The 20,889-nt window shown below is 36.2% G+C and overlaps 1 protein-coding gene across 5 annotated transcripts in view; it reads right to left on the reverse strand.

Annotated features, from left to right (window-relative positions):
* The window catches only part of traf3ip1 (TNF receptor-associated factor 3 interacting protein 1), a 186,969-nt gene that overhangs the window by 57,290 nt on the left and 108,790 nt on the right, over positions 1-20,889 (reverse strand). For all 5 annotated transcript variants that reach the window (XM_069934308.1, XM_069934307.1, XM_069934306.1 and 2 more), the window contains 2 exons: positions 8,468-8,504; positions 7,206-7,282 (listed from right to left, as the gene is read on the reverse strand). In XM_069934308.1, coding sequence (XP_069790409.1) covers positions 7,206-7,282; positions 8,468-8,504 — 114 coding nt within the window. The remainder of the gene's footprint in view (positions 1-7,205; positions 7,283-8,467; positions 8,505-20,889) is intronic.

Below are 20,889 nucleotides of genomic sequence, written 5' to 3' on the forward strand. Positions count from 1 at the left end.
CTCCATGGCCAATCTGATCACTGGCTTTTATGTCACTTACTTACCAGACACTGCCAGTATAAAAGTATTTCTCCACCTTAAATATATTTAATAACGCAGCATCTGCAGCTCTCTGAGACAGAGATTTCCAAAGTCTCAACTCTGAGAAGATAAATTCCTGGTGGGGAAACTGAATACAAATGCAGGGAGGCTGTGTCTCAGTGAAAGAGATCATTGCTGAGTCCACATATGGAGTACTCTATACAGTAGTTTAGAGGAGGTTTTCTGTAGGTGAACTCTTTAGGGAAGGGGCCTATAAACTAAATGTAACTTATAGCTGCATAGAATTGCTGACTGTAGGTAAACAATACATTTTACAACCAAGGGGAAGAAATATTAACGCCTTTATTATTTACTATTGATAATATGATCTGAGAGAATCAATAAATTTAATCACTATACTTGTTATAAAATATTGCCAAAAGATTTAAAGAAATTAAAGTATTGGGAAATAAACCAGGTTAGGTGTCCAATTTCATTGTGGGGAAATATTTCAGAGAAAGTGATAATTATCTCTCCTTTGTCATAGTGCTGGAGAAGGACAGGAATAGACAATTTGGGATAACGTTTAATTAGGATTGGGGAAAATATAATGGAATTAGGCAGGAGGTTGGGAGCATAAATTGGGAGCAGATGTACTCAGGAAAAGGAACTGTAGAAATATGGCAAATGTTCAGAGAATATTTGCATTGCACTTTGCAGAAGTATATTCCATTGAGGCAGGGAAAGGATGGCAAGGTGAAAGAACCACGATGTACAAAGAATGTAGAAAATCTGATTAAGAAGAAAAGCTTATGAGAGGTTTCAGAAGATAGGAATCCTCTAGCTCTAGAGAACAATAAGATTGAGCATAAGAAAGGACTTAGGAGAGCTAGAAGGGGCCATAAGAAGACTTTGGCATTCTACAAGTATGTGAAGAACAAGAGGATGAGCCATATGAGGATAGGGCCCATCAGGGGTGATTGTGGAAATGTGCATTCAGTCAAAGGAGGTTCTTGATGGATACTTTGGTTCAGTATTCACAAGAGAAAATGATCTTGGTAATTGAGAGGATGACCTAAAGCAGATTGGGTCTTGACGAGCATTAGGAAAGAGGATGTGTTGGAGTTATTGAAAAACATGAAGTCATCAGGAGCAGATGAGGGGGAAGTGAGGATAGAGATTAGTCATTGACGATGATCTTCACATAGGGTCAGGAGAAGTACCAGAGGATTGGAGGGTTGCAAATATTGTTCCTCCATTCAAGAAAGGGAGTAGAGATAACCTAGGAAATTATACACCAGTGAGTCTTACTTCAGAGGTGGGCAGCTATTGGAGAATATCATGATTGACAGGATTTACAAGCATCTGGAGAGGCATAATCTAATTAAGGATAGTCAGCATGGCTTTGCCAGGAGTAGGTTGTGTCTCACGTACCTGATTGAATTCTATGAGGATGCAACAAAGAACACTGATGAATGTAGAGTGATGAGCATAATGCATAGGGATTTCAGTGAGACATCTGAAAGGTTTTCACCATGCAAGGTTCATTCAAAATGTATGGAGGCCTTGTTTTGTGTGTACAGAATTGGTTTGCCCAGAGAAGAAAGAGAGTGATTGTAGATGGTTCCATTTTGCATGGAGGTCAGTGACCAGTGGTGTTCTGTGATCCTTCCTCTCTGTGACTTTTATAAATGATCTGAATGAGGAAGTGGAAGGGTGGATTGGTAAGTTTGTGGATGACATGAAAGTTAGTGGTGGTGTGAATAGTCTGGAGGGTTACAAGAGGTTACAAAGGGACATTAATAGGACACAGAACTGGGCTTAGAAGTGGCAGATGGAGCTTAACCCAAAAAAGTGTGAGGTGTTTCATTTTGCTGGGTCAAATTTGAAGGCAGAATACAATCTTAATGGAAGGATGAACTGAGAGATCTTACCATAGGACACTCAAAGTTGCTGCATAGATTGAGTGTTGATAAGATTGTGTCTGGTGTGTTGGCCTTTATTAACTGTGAGGTAATGCTACAGCTTGGAATATTTTGTTCTGTTCTCGTCACTTCACTACAGGAGGGATTATGGATGCTACAGAGAAGATGCAGAGGAAATTTACAAGGATGTCACCTGGATTGGAGAGCAGGTCTTATGGAGATACACTGAGTGAACTTGGTCCTTTCTTCTTGGAACAACGGAAGATGAGGATGACCTGATAGAGGGGTACCAAATTATGGCAGGAATTGATTGTGTGGATGGCTAGAGGCTTCTTCTTGACCCACCCCCACCCCCAAGGCTGAAATGGTTAACACAAGGGATTTTTAAGATGCTTGGGAGCAAGTACAGGGGTGGGGTGGTGAAGAAGATGTGTTTTTCCAGAGTAGTGGATGCATGGAATGTGTTTCCAGCAAATGTAGTGGAATCAGAAAAAATATGATATTTATGGAACTGAGAAAAATGGAAGGTTTGCAGTAGGGAAATTCTAGGCAGTTGTTCGAGTAGATAGGCTAAAGAGCCTGTATGTGCTACAAATTTCTTTTTTTTTAAATTTACATGTTATAAAATGGGCCAAGATACATGTCCAACAGAATTTATGATAATGGTAGGATGCAGATTCAGAAAAGAATCTGTGGTACCAATATATTAAAGCAGACTTAATTTAATCAGTTGCATTTTTACAATGAAAATTTTGATATCAAGAAATAATCTGCTGACTATCCAAAAATATTACGTTTTCATAATGAGGACCAGCTGTTACCACCCAGAGAATTCCTGAACAGTTTTTAATAACTTACTTAAAACAAGACAGCCAATCTCTGGCCAATTCATTTGTACATTTTCTTGAAAGAAATTCCTGGAAATACTCAGCAGCCACAGAAAAATAAATATAATTAAATATTTCAGGTCAAAAAATTCTTCAGAAAAAGAGAAAAATTAGTTTTAATTTGCAGAGAAGGTTGGATTGAGAGATGGTTAGGATAAAAGGAACATCATCTCTGATAGGGTGAGAGTATGCCATGAGATAACTTATGGAGCTCCTTCTACCAGATTGGTTAGTGGGGGCAGTAAAGGGACGGTAGGTAATACAATCAAAGGAACAATGAGTGGCAAACATTAGGGCTGTGGAACATGCCAACTGGTCTGGCTTAAATAATACTGAGCTCATATCACAGCTGAGTGACTTACAGCAGAAATAACCAGTTCTGATACAGAAAGAGAAAGCAATACCTGAAGTGGAAAATTCAAGATCAAGAAAATTCAGAAGCTTGCAATACCCTCAGGCAGACTGTTGTTCTTTAGTCTTGTGTTGGACCTTGTTAGACCACCACAGATAGCTTAGAATGGGAGTATTAAAGTGGATTGGTGGAATCTCAGGTTCACCTCTACAGCTCAATACAAGTGATTTACCAAACTCTCACCCAATCTAAATTTGAATTCTCTAATGTAAAAGAAGACCATACTGAATGCAGAAGATGGGAATAAGTGCAAGTACATCACTTGGAAAGACCGTTGGATCCCTGGAAGTTGAGAGATGACAGGTTTAACATCTCCTGTGGTTGACTTGGAAAGTTTGTGAGATAGTTAGTGGGGAAAGTGGTGAAGGGGAGGATCCCTTCTAAATATTGAAAGGGAAGCGGAGGAAGTGTCTGGTGGAAGAATATTGGTGGAACTATTAACTATTTTAAAGCATGCTCTAATGAATGCAGAAGCTGGTGGGGTGGAAGATGAGGACCAACTGACCTTTATCTTTGCTCTGTCCAGAAGATAAGGTGGGAGTAAAAAGATAGGTAGGCATCACTGGGACTGATTAGAGTTTCCATAGTCACACATTTAACCAGGAGAAATTGCATGGAAATTAAGAAGTTGTTTAGTGGGAGCACAAGTTTAGCCATGCAAATGAGAATTGGATGGATGTAACATTTTGCCATTCCCGGTTTGTTGGTTTGTTCAAGCTCAATATCATCTGACAACCAGACAAAACAGTGTTTCTCCAGACCAGTGCACATACACACAGTACCCAGCACACAAAAATCACATCTGTAAATAAAAATATAAGTTAAAATAAATATACATCAATATTTTGGGATATTTACTCTGTTACAGGATAGATTCAATATTCCTTTGTTGTTGTGTGATAAAACAGGTGTATAATTACATGAAATTGACTTTAGTAAGGCAGACAAAGATCCGCCATAGTCACCAAGGATGCTATATAAATGTCAGGATCTCCCCATAGCATTTGTCAACCATTGCAGTGCTTTCAATGTAATCACTACTGAAATATTGGAAATACACAAAGCAAGCTTCTCAAATAGTGATGCAATAAAGATGTTTTAAGGTACTGATCAAGAATAAATCTTGTCCATGATACCCATCTCAGGGTTTTTTTTTAAATTACACCGGGGGTTGTGTGTTTTAGGATAACATCTCTGATAAATGAATTACCTCTAACCATGTAGTAGCCCCTCAATCCTGTAAGAAGCAACACCCTAAATTTGATGTTCAAGTTCCTGGAGTAAAACCAAATTAGCTCAAAGAGTCATTGCACAAATCCACGATTTGGTGATTTCCAGAACACCATTTTCTCCATTTTATTTCAGTATCTTCATTAAGGAGAAGATTTTTTTTTAAGTGCACAGCCAAGCACATAAAAACAGAAAAACTGAGAAAAAGTCTGTTTGCATTTTGAGGAGGCATATGGGACTGCAGCCTGGCTCTCTCTCTAGGACCTTGCTTGGGAGGTTTCTGTAAGGAGGAATGCTGTGTATTTCCCCTTTGGAAATAACATCACTCAAGAGAACGGGAAAGGCAGAAACAGCGAGAACAGGAGGAACCACAGAATGTGATGTCTCAGTAGAATACATTGCGCACGGAGACTGAAGAGCTGAAAATTTTGTGCTTTCAAAAAGCAGAATCTGGGAATTCAAGAAGAGAAGCTTAATCAGCATCTGCGGCAACTAGGGATTAATAAATTAGCAAGAAGAGAAGAAAGAAGCTGAAGAACATGAAAGAGACGAAACTGCTAGACCTCAGCAGGAACTAGTATACAAAGCAAATCCTGTTCAACATTACAAAAAAGTGGATATCAACCCAGTGTTGAACAGCTAGATGCATTTCATCAGCACATTGCTTCACTTTATGAAGAAACGTGAAGGGTGGAGTTTGTAGAAATGAGGAGAATCTTGCAACCAAACTTGAGCAGAAAAAAGCCATGCAAAAGAAATTCAAGAGGGAAGCAACAAGAGAAAAAAGAAAGTAAGATGGCACCAAACTGCCACTTCCCGTACAACGCATATCTGACGTTATGCGCACATGACTCGCGTATGCGCTTTTCCATAACATTTAATATCACTTGCTTTCACTTTGTCAAAGCAAACTCTCAGCTCCATTCTGCCTACTGCTGGAGTCTTCCCTCCTTGAGCATGGGGATTGGGTGAACTCCCTTGTGTAACTTTATGCATGTAGCATAAATCAGCAGATTCAGCCTGGAATGATCCCATGACTAGGAAGCCAAAGATGTCCATGGCCTAGCTAAAGTGAACCCCACCTGGAAAGAAGGGGCCCAATATCCCACAGCTGGCAGGAAATCCAATGGTTGGATTAGTGTTCAACTTCATGTTAAGGCTCTTTTCAATTGGATGTCATCAATTTTTTTTTTCATCATTTTGAGAAGGAATTTCAAAGCTATAATTTAATTTTCTTTTCCCTTGTTTGGTTTCAGATGTAGAACAGTTCTGGAGAGAATAGCTTTAGGCTTATTTCCGAGTTGTCGGATGTTGGTGTTGGATGAAGAACAGAAATGTACATCTAACCTTCCAACAATAATGCTGGGAGGCAATTTTGTTTAAACTGTAAAACAAAGATTTTTTTCAGGTTAAATGGATATTTGAAGATACTTAAATTAACATATTGTTCTTTGAATGCCTGAAAAATATAGTAATGTTAGCTTTACACATCTTATTCCCTTCTTTAACAACAGCATCATCTAGAGGATAATCTGTGTATTAAAATGTAGCAACCTCATCTGTATGATATAAAGCAAAAGCCATCATGAAAATAAAGCACTGCCAATCTGAAGTATCAGCGTACTGAATCCTCTTTACAACAATTTAAATATATAATAAAAGCAAACAGGAAACTGTAAATCTATGAAATATGATCAATTAGTAAAAAATTAATTTTGCACTAACTTTCTTTATTTTCATCCTGCCATCAAGATGATGAAGGAGTTAATGCAAGAGTAAAATTGCAAGACATCAAAATACTTAGCCCTAGCAGGTTAGTCAATGTAGTCAACTTAATCTCAGAGGACCATCACTTCCTGCACGGCTTATTTTTTCATCATGACCATCTCAGAATGAAAAAAAATATTTGGATCAGATTTATGATATAAAACACATTAGCAGGCCAGACAAAGAGTTATTTGTTCTAGATAGATTCATATCTCTGTTGTTTTGGCTCAAAAGCATTCAAACCTGCTGCCCACAAGACTAATTTCTCCATAAAGATAAGCTATAACACTACAAAGAGCTCATTATAGAGCATTAATATTAAACAACCAAAGTTTACAATGCCAATAGTTTGTTAACTTAAATACACTAACTTTAATGTCTGATTACAAGTGGGCATTTCCTTTCAAAGCCAGAAAATTAAGGAAGTCATATGATTACATCTTTTTTCAAACCTTAAACAAGCATAATTGAGTGACTTTACAAACAATAGCATTGGGACAGCAACACTAATATTTACCTTTACATTTTTATTTGTTATCTGGTGGATCAGCTACAAAGGAAAGAATGCCAAATACATACATTTTACAGTTTAAAATGAGCATTTCTACATTGAAACCAGGGAATATTCTTAATAACACAACCATAAAATAAGAATTATCACGTTACCTTTGTTAAAAGCTTAGTGCCATCTGTGAAATTAATTCCTTGTATGAGATCTTGTTTGTGTTTTAAACATAGTGCATTCCTCACCTTGAGTAGGTTAGACCTTAGCACTTCAATTAAGCTTTAAGAACTTTATTAAAGGTAGATTTACTAAGAATTACAAATTATTTAAAGCTAAACCACAATGAAGAACAGGAAAAAAATTATTTTTGCATCTAAACCATTATAGTTTTCAGCAGTTAATCATTAAGTGGTTGTACCAAATTATAAAGTGTTTACAACAGATCAATGTTTCTTTACCTGATCTTTGTGTTTTGTTACAGATTTTGAAGATTCGTAATCTTTCTTAGTTTCCAAAATCTTCTTGACAAGTCCACCTGTGATAATAAATAGATTTGTCTATGTATATGTGTTGACAGATCAAATTTACAGATTTTTGGTAAGATTTAATGGAGACAATTTATTTCCTCTGACCAGAAAGCCCAGAACAAGAGGAAATAAGATGAGACCTTAACTATTTTTGGAATCAATCAGGAAAAAATTCTCCAAAGGAATATGAAAAATTGTTTTCATGGGGAAAAAAAATCAACAAAATTTATCAACAATTTTTCTGAATTCTCTCTTAAAAATCCAGGGATATTGGGTCCATTTGTCCAATTCAGATGGTTTCAATTTTCACAGGCAAGAATATTTAAATTAATACACCAAGGAGGGTTGATGAAATTAAGATGCAGACCATCTTAATTGCCCCAATTAAATCACATTTAACTCTCACATTCAATGAAATATCACCTTAATTACTGTTACAATTCAGCCAAAACTCTGCATAGTTTTTTTTACAACTTTGCCTTCTAGCTCTCAAGGGAATTGTAATTTCCATACTTGAATCCCTCCAAACTAGTGATTGTCAAACTGCCCCCCTAAATTCACATTCCACCTTAAGCAATCCTTATGCCATATGTGCTCTGTGATTAGTAAAGGATTGCTTAAGGGGGTATGTGAGTGGGAAGGGAGGGTGCTCCAGACCAAATTGATACTGAAATATTTTATTTGAGAAAAATTGACATTGACCCATTTCCTTTGGAGTTATGAAACCGTGTACATAACGAGTCAATTAGGTACGATTAAAACAGTGGTTTTCAACCTTTCCAATCACCCTTAAGCAATCCCTTACTAACCACAGAGCACTTATGGCATAGGGATTACTTAAGGTGAAATGTGAGTTTGGGGGGCAGTTTGAAAACCATGTTCTAAACAATAAATTATATCTTTGTCATTTTTTAAAAATTAGGTTCAAAATGACTGTTTATGCACCTACAGTAAACACTAACAGCCAGATTTCCACACCCACTAAAGCTAGCAATTTCACTAGCAACATTTTGCTCCCATCTATCATTGTTTAATGGGTTTTTTTAAAAACAGCAAATTTAAGACAATATTAGCTCTATTGTTTCATCTGAATGAAGTATAAATAGCCAAAAAAAGGCCTCATTTAAGATCTCTACAAGACACAGGACACCACTAATGGAACAAAAATTATGATCTGAAGTAGGCACACATACCATGATCTTCAGCGCTATGTGGTTGTATTGCTTCCACCTAGGGGAAAAAAGCAAGGGTTTTTAAAAAAAATCCAATTAACCTTTCTATGACCATAGAGCAAAAGTTAACATTTCATTTTATCAATAGTCCTGGTGATTATTAATATTTTAAAATACCTAAAATCAAGTAACAACAAGCGATATTAACCACTCCACTGTATCACCATTGCTCCATCATTATAAAATAGTTTTCCATTTCTTAATGGTAATCAAATCCTAGCATTTATGTGGCTTACTGTGACAGGAATGGGAGATAACATTTTTTTTAGATATTCTAAAACAAAATACAAGAGGTGGAGATATCCTTTAATTAAAATGATTGAAAAAGGTTTTTACTGTTGCAGGCTGGGACAAATGATGTGGTCCTTGTCCCTATCCCCTCTCCACTCCCCAGAGGAAACTCATGGCCCACACAGGAACAAAACAAAATGACCTTTTCCTTAGCTCCTGATTGGCCTGCTTATGATGCCATAAGTACTTGAGCATATTAGTTCAGATTAAAATTGCAGTTGGGCTCTAATAATTCAATTGGAAGCCAGTTACATATTTAAAGAATGATCCTCCTATCTACTTGCATATGTACTCCTGCCTACTCAAAAGAGGTAAAAAATCACAAGACAGCAGCCTGATTAGTGGACAAAGCAGATACTACCAGTTTAATTGATTGCCCAAACAATGAGAAACTGGAGGGACTCTTCAGACAATTCTCAAAAAAAGGGTCCCAACCCTTTTTAACTGTCCATTGCTCTCCATGGATGCTGCCGAATCTCTCCAACTTCATTTTCTTTGTTTAAGATTCCTGCAGTTCTTGGGTTTCTCCAATTGGTTGCCCAGTTTGTGTCAGGTGGATTAGCTTATTAAAAAAAAACCTTTTAATAGAATGAGTATATGACATGCAAACAAATAATAATAATAATGGCAAATTATATTTCATATTTATGGCAATTATATGGTATTGCAATTCACTAATTTTGTTGATTCTTTTCATGAAAATTGTTTACCAATAACCAGTTAGAATATAGACACAATTCCATAAAAGTTGCACAAGCAAATTGAATCTACAATTTATCATCATAACCTGCAACTAACTAAATATCAACTGTTTTATGTTAACTCAGAAAAAAATTATACGTCTACTGAAGTTCATAGAAAAGTAAATGCATAGGCAACTCAATTTGAAGTTCCTCACTTTCCTCTTATTTTATCTTGTTCAGCCCATTTTATATTTACCCATCCCTTTCATAAGTAGATTGTATTAAAACAAGATTGCGTGTAATGGTTATTCCACTAAAAATTAATGTAAGGCACACAAATGCTGCAAGGCAAAAAGCAGATTGTGAGATTGTCACTTGCAGAAATAAAACATTACAAACTTCAATTTTCAGAGCTTTGCAGACTTCTAAATGGCTAAGAAGGAATTTTAAAGACATTTTTAATGTTCACTCCTGGGTCACAGAACTGGCCAGAAAACGGAGAAGGATGGGGAGAAGTGGAAATTGCAGATTTTTACATGTAGTTTTGTGGATACAATCTATTTTATTTTCCATCATCTCTGGTTGCAGCTGTGTGATTGCCCCTTCCTCATCAACAGTCTCTGTGCATATTTGGACTCATTGGTTCAATTTTCTCAGTGATACATTTTCTACTTTGTTGTCATTTCCATCCAACTCACCAACAGGCAATTTTCAAAAGTTTTGCACCAGATTGATTCCTGGAGTAGAAGAGTTGAATTTTGAGGATAGCTTGAGCAGATTGGGCCAATCATTTATTGAAATTTAGAAAAGGGAGGCGATTTTAAAGAGGGGGCTTGACAAGTCAATTGTGAAGATAACATTTCACCTCACATCTAGTTTCAGAACAGGTCCTTTCCTGGTCAAGGAAGATTAAAGGGGGAATTCCTTCTCTCAGAGGGACATAAATCCTGGTAATGGTCTTACCAGAGAGCTGTGGAGATTGAATTACTGAAAATAATCAAGACCAAGGCAGATAGATTTTTAGTTGACAAGTGTTATGGGGATTAAACAAGAAAATGAAATGGAGGCCAAGATCTTATTGAACAGTGGTACAGGTTTGAAGGGTTAAACATTCTAATTTTACAGTTTCTTATGTTCTCATAATCATAGTCATTTGAAATGCTAGGAGGGTGCTGTTTCACACCTGTTTCAGTTAGCCTGCAATTTCTGCCCTCGATTTTATACCATAGCAACATAAAATCCCACCTTGGTGGAAGAAGAATATTTGGCTTTCCATACCTATGTCAGTCCTTTGGCAGGGCAGTCTAATTTAATCCCACCCATTTCCCTTCAGTTGACAGTGAAGAATTAGTCCTCTTCAAATAGTAGATTGATTTGTTCTTTCAGGAACTAAATTCCAGAACATTGTCCCTCTGCCAATTATTCTCAATCTATCACCTCCAATAACCAAACCACTTGAAAGAAGAAAGTAGTTTCTTCTTACTTGCTCTTTCAAAATACTTGTTCTGCACCTTCTCTGGGGCCAGTGTCATCCTTCCTGTACCACAGCATCCAGAAATGTACACAAATCACTAGCTGGGCCAAAACAGTCAGGAGTTGAATGTTTAGTTTGATATCATGCTAATGGAACAAAAGCCTCAATTTACTATGCCAAATTTCCTTGTGCTTTGTTAATGCTTTGTAAATTTAGCTTGTTACCTTTATATATTTGAAAATATGCACGGTGCACACTCAGATTTAGATGACACTTCCTCTCTGTTATTTCACTGTATCTTTGTACATGTGATAATAAACAATTCAATTCACTTACTCACACTTCATTAAATTGAATCTATTATTTGTCCACTTATTCTTTCAGCCTCTCATCATTTGTGTTTGTGACTATTACACCCAATATTTACTATTTTGCTAAGTGTTGCATCATCACACACTTTAAAGTATAACCTCTGTACTCACATATAGGTCACTTACATAGAACAAGAAAACCAAAAATATTTTTCTAACCCCTGGGAATCTTCTGTACATTTCTCTGCAGGTATAATCACACCAAAAATACTCACTACCTTGTATTACTGAGCTAATTTTGTACTAAAATTACTCCTTAATCATGCTTTTAATACATGCTTTTTCAAATAGATCTGTTAAGACACATTGAATCAAGTGCTTGGTGATACTCAACTTTTTATACCTTGTTACGACATAGACCAGCAGCAATGGTATCTTCAAAACAATAATTTTTATTTATAACTATTAATAATATAAAATCTTACTTAACTCTAAACTCAAGTGTGTGTGTGTGTGTGTGTGTGTGTGTGTGTGTGTGTGTGTGTGTGTGTGTGTGTGGCAGATCCCAAACCATTATACCTCAGGTATGATTCAGATTCAGACTTGGAAATCTTTTGTGTTGAAACTCAGAGTCTTTAAACTGCTGTTCAAAAGTTCTTAAACTCTCAAATTCCTGTAGGTTTGGTTTCAGAGAAATATTTTTTCATAAATTCCCCTCTCTTGCGTGGAGATTTTGCAACTTGTATTTCACACAAAGATTTCACCAACCCAGGCAAGGGTTAAACGATGTGACCATTACAAATGGTCATACAGAACTGCCCTCTCTTGACAAAGAGACAGTCATAGTGGCCATTTTCTTCCAAAGCCACTTGATTCTGTCAAAGGGAGAACACAACAGTATCTCTCTCATTGAAGGATACTGCATCTCTGACTTCAGATGAATCTGGTTCAATATTAAAGATGCTCTCTTGAAGTGACATAATCAATTGACATGACATTACTGCTTGCTCTCAAGTTTCATTTTTCTTTAGAAAGATGAGTCAACAAGCAAATGGTCCTCTGTTTACACAAGTTCCAGGTTTTAATGGAGCAATAACCAAATTACTTTACTTCTCTGAATTAACAATCAAATGGTCTCTTTGAGCAAACATTCATTGACTTCAATATTTCAATGAATAATCACTCTTGTTTTATTTGCTCTGCTTCATAGCAGACTCAGCACCTTTTTGTCTAAGTGTCTTTGTGTGTGCTCCTGTATCTAACCCACAAAGTCCCTTTACTAAAAATAATAATTATAAACTAAAGATTAATTATAACATGATGAATAATAATAATAATAATATACTGCATGAACTTTCTTGATCTTTCACTGGGACAGGATGAAATGGGAAGTGAGAATAGATTTCTCTGAAATTCTCTAGACTGTGAAATTTGTATTTGATCTGGCTTCATCTGATGTAACTGATGGATGTGATAAAGCAGCTTTTCCACATAAATTCTCGGTGACATGACCATCGACAGTCTCGATCATTTTCTTCACCTTGTGGACCCACAATTTTTAATGTAAATAAAACCATAGGTAGGAACCTAGAATATCAGAGAGGTTATTTTGTGGACAGGGTTAGAGCACATCCATTTCAACAGGTTACAAGGAACTTCACCCAACATTTGATCATTTTTCACTGCAAGCATTGAAACTCATCAAGGAGTGTTAAAAGTATTCAATAGCTCTTCACCTTGAGAACCAAGTAAACTATTTTAATAGGTTAATGTTGATTTGAAGCTACATTAACCTTTTTGTGCAAGTTATTAGTTTCAGAGTGATAGAACCCTAGAGCATGGGAACTGCTCACCGAGACTTCATTGGTCACCATTTAAACTGATCCCATCTTCAAACGGTTTCTTCCAGATTTTGCCATTCACCTACACACCAGGGACAGTCGACAATGACCAATTAATCTGCCAACTCGCACACCATTGAATGTGGAAAGAAACCAGAATGCCTGGGGGAAACCTATGCATGCAAACTCATCACAGAAAGTACCAGAGGTCAGGATTGAACCTGGGTTGCTCGAATTGTGCTCTTCTGGTTGTGCTACCTTTACATTAAATGGTTTATAATGAAGAAAGGAAAATGTGTTTTATTACAGATATATTACTGTATTTTTACATGTATATGCGTATTTTACCTTGTGTGGTTTCTCTCCTCATTCATAATACCGTTGTTTAGTCCTATTAATCACACATTCAAATTGATAAGATTGCAAAGTATTATATTTCAATTTCAGCCTAGATAATTCTATTTTCTGATCTTCTGTAGTATCTTTCTGAAATTCCTTTTCTAACTCATCGATCTCTTTCTCTAATTCAAGACTCTGATTTAATCGATTCTTTTTTATTTTAGAACTAATTATTTGTCCTCTCATATAGGCTTTCGTAGCATCCCATAATACAAAACTTACTTTGAACAGATTTAGAATTTTCTTTCAAAAAAAAAGTAATTTGTTTTTTCAGAAAATCAATAAATTCCGTATTTTTTAACCACATTAAAAACAATTAATTGGCGTGGCAATTAAAGAAAGAACAGATATCGAGGCGTATTAATGCTGTTGGACGGAATTCTCTTATTACTTATAAACTTCGTGAGATTAATGATGAATTTTATTCATTTGATAAAAAGTTATATACATCTGAAAGAAAACAGGAAACTGGATCGATTGATTTTTAAAAAAATCACAGATGAATTTACCGATATTAGAGGGTGGAGAGATACAGGAGTTAGAAGAACCATTTACTGATTTGGAAATTAAAATGGCTATGCTGGAAATGCCGAATGGTAAATCGCTTGGTGATAATGGATGTTCGGTTGAATTTTATAAAATTTTTTATGATGATTTATCGACAGTGTTTGGGGAGTAATTCCTAAAAAAGATAGGAATCCTTTGAAGGTATCCTCACATAGACCAATTTCGTTGTTAAATGTAGATTATAAAATAATAGCTAAAGTATTAGTGAATAGATTGGCTAAATTTTTACCAAAGTTGATTTATATTGATCAAACAGGTTTTATAAAGAATAGATATGCTTCAGATAATATTTTGCGAGTGATTAGTTTGATTAATAGATTTCGACAATCTTTAGATCATCCGATGGTGATTTAAATAAATCCAGCTCAGTCACTTTGGCATTTGAAGGAATGTTTAAAACAATATGGATGTCTTTCTGGATATAAAGTTAATTGGGAAAAAAGTGAAATATTACCAGTAAGTGAAGATTATTCAGTTTATAAAAATATTATTAATTTGAAGTGGACTGATCGAATTAAATATCTGGGTATAATTTTGAATGTTAATTATCAATCTTTATTTAAATTAAATTATGCTCCATTAATGAAAAAAATTAAAACTGATTTGAATAAATGGAAAGATTTACCTATTAATTTAATGGGAAGGATAAATACAATTAAGATGAATATCTTTCCGCGTATACAATATTTGTTTCAATCTATTCCGTATTTACTTGATAAAATCTTTTTTCGAGATTTAAATAAAATGGTTAGGGAGTTTTTATGGAGGGGTAAATTTTCGAGAGTAGCTTTGAATAAATTAACTTGGAAATATGAGTTAGAGGGGTTACGTTTACCACATTTTCAAAATTATTATGAAGCAGCCCAACTTAAATTTATGAGTTCATTCATGGATTTGGTACAGCCTCCTAGTTGGGCTAAAATTGAGATAGCAAGTATTTCTGAATTTGAAATACATCAATTTTTGTTTAGGTGGAATATGAATTTGTTACAACAATATAATGTGCCTATACTAAAACATTTAATGAAGTTATGGATAAAGAAAAATAAAACGATAGGTTCTCATAGTAAATTATTGGCTTTGACTCCGTTGTCGGGCACACAAAACTCAAAACGGTCAACCAGTTTACCTATCTCGGCTGCACCATTTCATCGGATGCAAGGATCGACAACGAGATAGACAACAGACTCGCCAAGGCAAATAGTGCCTTTGGAAGACTACACAAAAGAGTCTCGAAAAACAACCAACTGAAAAACCTCACAAAGATTAGCGTATACAGAGCCGTTGTCATACCCACACTCCTGATCGGCTCCGAATCATGGGTCCTCTACCAGCATCACCTACGGCTCCTAGAACGCTTCCACCAGCGTTATCTCCGCTCCATCCTCAACATTCATTGGAGTGACTTCATCACCAACATCGAAGTACTCAAGCTGGCAGAGTCCACAAGCATCGAATCCATGGTGCTGAAGACCCAACTGCGCTGGGTGGGCCAGGTCTCCAGAATGGAGGACCACTGCCTTCCCAAGATCATCTTATATGGCGAGCTCTCCACTGACAGAGGTGCACCAAAGAAGAGGTACAAGGACTGCTTAAAGAAATCTCTTGGTGCCTGCCACATTGACCATCGCCAGTGGGTTGATATCACCTCAAACCGTGCATCTTTGCGCCTCACAGTTCGGCGGGCAGCAACCTCCTTGGAAGAAGACCGCAGAGCCCACCTCACTGACAAAAGACAAAGGAGGAAAAACCCAACACCCAATCCCAACCAACCAATTTTCCCTTGCAACCACTGCAACCGTGCCTGCCTGTCCCACATCGGACTTGTCAGCGACAAACGAGCCTCCATAAATCTTCCTCCGCGAAGCCAAGCCAAAGAAAGAAAGAAACAAGAAGAAAGAAGAAAATAATAATCAACTTATTTCTTTTTCAATACACAATCAAAGTTTATTGCATTGGAGATTTAAAGGTGTGAAAAATTTGGGAGATTGTTTTAAAGAGGGTAAGTTTTTATCTTTTAATCAGATGAGGGAAGATTTTGGTATTGATAAGAACTCTATTTCTTTATTATCAAATTCGATTTTTGGTAAAATGTATGTTTGGTAGAGAGATGATTTTACCTAAAATGACTAAATTTGAGACTTCTCTTATGAAGGTACCAGAGAAGGGATATATTTCATTTATGTGTCAAATATTACAGGATGGTATGGATAAAAAGGATTGGGATAGATCTAAAATTAAATGGGAAGTGGATATTGGGTTTACTTTTTCTAAAGATGATTGGTTAGATATCTGTTATGATAGTGTAACTAGATTGATAAATGCATGTTATGCAATGATTAATTACAATTTTTTACATCAATTATATTTGACACCTGAAAAATTTTAAAAATATGGTTTTAATGAATCAGATCTGTGTTTTAGATGTGGTGATACGGTTGGAACTTTTTTCATGCTGTTTGGTCATGTATACACATACAATCTTTTGGGAAGAAAATTCAATTGTTTTTAGAATATCTGTATAAGATTAAAATAGTTTTAGATCCAACAGTATTTTTATTGGGTAGTTTGCATCCTCTGAAAGGCTTGGGATTAGATAAGTTTCAGCTTACGTTTGTATATTTTGCTTTATCCGTAGCAAAAAAATGTATTGCTAGTCCGTGGAAAGATACAAATATGATTGATATTAATAGATGGCATGAGATGAAATATTGTTTATTAATGGAAAAAATTACATATGTTCCGCATGATAATTATAATTTTTTAATTAATAAGTGGCTGTTATACTCAGAATATTTACATTTCAATTTATATTGATTTGATTTTAATATGTATATTTAACTTTATTTTATTATCCTTTCTTTTTTCATGGCTCTCCTTAAGAGAGTTGGCTGGGGGGGGATTTTTTTTTCTTTTTCTTTTATTTCTTTTTTTATATATATAAAAATGTTCATGTTTAATTGCTGTATATGTCATATATTATTTGTTTTTTGAATGTATAAATAAAGTTTTTTAAAAAATTTTTTAAAAAATGTATATGCATATTTTACAAACCAGGTGCCCCCCCCACATGTTTTATGCATGTGCGCTATACGAAAATTTCTTTACATGTTGAAACAACGTGCACAATTAATAGCGGTCAAACTGGCAATTTATAGCAAGTGTGGGAATATAATAGCAGCACTGAAAGAAAGAGCACAATTAATAGCGGCCGTGGAAAAGACGCGCCAGCAATTTATAACAAGCTTGGGAATTTCGTGGCGAGTGTGAGAACGTAATAGCAACAATGAAAGAACGGGCACAATTTATAGCGGCTGTGGGAAAGATGCAATTTATAGCAAGTGTGGGAATATTAAAGCAAGCATGAGAATGTAACAGCGGCAACGAAAGAATGGGCAGAATTTATAGTGGGCTTCAGAAATTTTGATTTTGGGAATATCTCGTTGTACTGAATGCTGTGATATTCCTATAAACAGGACATTCCGGCTTGGGCACTGCACCTTATCAATATTAATTGCCCAGACCCATCCCTGAGGGAGGAGATTAACATATCAAGTCCCTCCAATTTGGGACAATATTAGAATTAAAATCCTCCTTAACTTTGAAGCCTGTCTTCAGCCTATTTAATTGATTCCTCTCCAAAACTTGTTAATGTGTTGCAGCATGATATCATTGATATAATGGGAGATTGACACCTCTGGGGGAAGTTGATTGGGAGTTAATTGCACGAGATTAACTGTGGCAGAAACTGGTATGTGCTTTAATTCATGTCCCATTTAAATGCAAATTTTTTTTCCAATTGGAATTTAAAATACTACATCCATGTACAGATTATACGTAAATATTTTAACATAATTTATTATTTTCTGCATGTTATATGTGTGCGCGTGTTATACAAGTGAAAATATGGTAATACAGATTACATGGGCACATTACAAATAGATAACAGCAAATCAACCCAATTGCTTGTGTCTAAAATAATTCAACCTCATGCTCAACAGTTTAAGAATATCACTTTAGCTGTTCAGTTGATTCACTGCCTGCCTTTTGCTATTAGTCTCACATCTTGTTGTTTTAAAATCTTCAGTCTTGTTAATATTCAGCAATGATGGAAAAAAAAATGAAATCTACAGATCATCAGCTGGTGTGATCTCAGTACCAAAAATCTGGAAATATTAAGTTTTAATATAAAAATTGTTAAAGAATATGCTAATTGGGAACTCAATGGGTCATGAAATATGGATTGCACAGCAATTCTAGTGATAAAGTGATAATAAAAACAGTGGTCAAGTTTTCACATTGCTCTGAGGAAGATTACTTCATTAGGAGGCACTGATAATTATTCTTTCAGGTCACTGACATTGTGTCAGGACTTTTCTCCCATTCCAGTACCAACCTGGAGTTGTTACAGTTTGGAAACCCTGCAACTATTCCTTCTCCAAATCTGCGTCAATGGCAAAGATAATAATATCACTGAAAAATCAGCACTTTTTCCTCCAAACTGAAAATTGAAACTCAGGATTCTGGATTTCAATACTACAGGATTTTCCACTATTTTTCTCAATTGCTCTACATTAAAGAGCAAGTCTATTTAGCTACAAGACCCAAGTTATTTTTACAAACCTATTTTATATATATCTTTTAAGAAATCTATAAATAAATACCATATATATTATAATCTTATTCTTCCAAAAAAAATTTAAAATGCCCTGAATGTTGCTACTTTGTCCTCATTCCCTATCATACAGCATGCATCACCATCTCTTCTCAGTAACATCCCTCTGTTTTATTTACCCCCTTTAGCATCCTCTCACACTAACATACCTGGGTTTAATTTATCCCCTTTAGCACCTTCTCATAGTAACATGCCTGGGTTTTATTTACTCCCTTTAGCATCCTCTCACACGAACATACCAGGGTTTTATTTACCCCCCTTTAGCATCTTCTCACAGTAACATCCCTGGGTTTTATTTACTCCCTTTAGCATCTTCTCACACTAACATACCTGGGTTTTATTTATCCCCTTTAGCACCTTCTCATAGTAACATCGCTGTGTTTTATTTACCCACTTTGGCATCTTCTCACAGTAACATCCCTGGGTTTTATTTACCTCCTTTAGTGTCTTCTCTTCTCCAGCTCCTTCAATTCCCTAAAATACCTTCATCTTTCCCCTGGCAAAAGCTGATTTTCCTGTGCTCTAACTTCACTCAATCCTGCGTACATTTTTTTTCCCCACAGCATTTCAGTTTCTATTCACCAGTAAATACTGGCTAGGAATAGAGGATGACGGATGTAAGTGTGCAGCTGCAGTAAATTTAAAAGTTGCTTATATCCAGGGTTATAAGATATACAGTAAAAGTCCAAAATTTCAGATGACAAGAGATAGATCCAGACCACCCGAGGCTCTGGACTCTCAAACTTTTTTAATTTAGCGGGCTTTTATGTGCATGCACATGGGTAAGCGCCACAAATGCTTAGCAGCAACAAGCGACCACATTTAATATGGTAATCATGCACAAAGAAATTAATTTGTGTTCTGTATTTTTCTTTTACAATATTCATGTACTGGGAAGGGTTGTGGCAGCACTGCTTCCTACCTAGTCGAAGGACACACCAGCTGCCAATAGGCTTCTTCAGGTGTATTCTCTGCGAAGAATGCACCTGAAGAAGAAAAAGCAGCCCTTTGATTTGTCGTTCAGGTGGCAGCGCTAAAAGCGCAGCACTGGCCACCTGAAGGGACAGCTGCACTGGGATGCGCATCTGAGCGCTCTCCGGCTCCTGTCCCTTGAGCTGTCAAGTGAGGATGGCTGGCTGTTAGCTGGGTTTAGCCAGCGCAGGCTAATCAGTGCGGGGACATCCCCCTTGGACTGGCCAGTCCATACATCTATACAAATGCCTTTCACAACAGTGAGACTTGTTGAAACATGGGTGGGGGGTGGAGTGGGGGGGAAGGTTGTAGTGAGAGACTGAACCAGTTTCTTTTTTTTTTGAAGATAAACTTGGATTGGTATTGGTATTCGGTTTTTTTTGTTAAGTTTATTCCTTAGAAAGCACAGGCAATGAGGTCTATACTTGTAAGGTAGGAATGATTTCTCACATTATATTGTGCTTAGGTACTTGTTGTTCAGTGTGCTCTTGGTGTTCAGATAAAAATTACATTTCTAACACCACCAGTTGCTCCCAAATACTTCTTCTTTGGCTTGGCTTCGCGGACGAAGATTTATGGAGGGGGTAAATGTCCACGTCAGCTGCAGGCTCGTTTGTGGCTGACAAGTTGTACTTTAAAGAAAATGGGGCAATGACCCAAAGAAGGAAATTAGTTAAAATGAGGCTGGCCAGATTATACAGAATTTTTACATCCCTCACTTTCTCCCTGCTAAACCTAGTGCCTCTCACATTAGCATATACACACAAACCCAACTATTCTAGTGAGAAACCTGGCGTGGAGGATATTGCAGATTATCTTATTGTAATTCAACATGGAAGAGTGCCGAGATCCCTGCAAAAGAGGACTATCACTCTGTTTGTTTTTCATTTGATGAAGATTAGATCTGATCAAGTACTACTTTAAGTACTTGAATGCAAAGGTAAAATACTTCAAAAGCCCTCGGCCTACAAACCTAGCATAGGAATATAAAAGTCTTCGGTCAACCCAAATGGGTATACAACTAGTTGTTGAAATGCAATATTGTAGCAGCTGGCATATTTTATCCACTATGTACCTTCAAAACACATTCCTTGCATCAGAGGGAACTATCCAAATTCCTTTAGCTGTCAAAACTGTATCTTTTTGAAATCAAGAGTGCTACTTTAGTTT

Source organism: Narcine bancroftii, chromosome 4, assembly GCF_036971445.1.
Source record: "Narcine bancroftii isolate sNarBan1 chromosome 4, sNarBan1.hap1, whole genome shotgun sequence".
In the NCBI taxonomy this organism is placed as follows: domain Eukaryota; kingdom Metazoa; phylum Chordata; class Chondrichthyes; order Torpediniformes; family Narcinidae; genus Narcine; species Narcine bancroftii.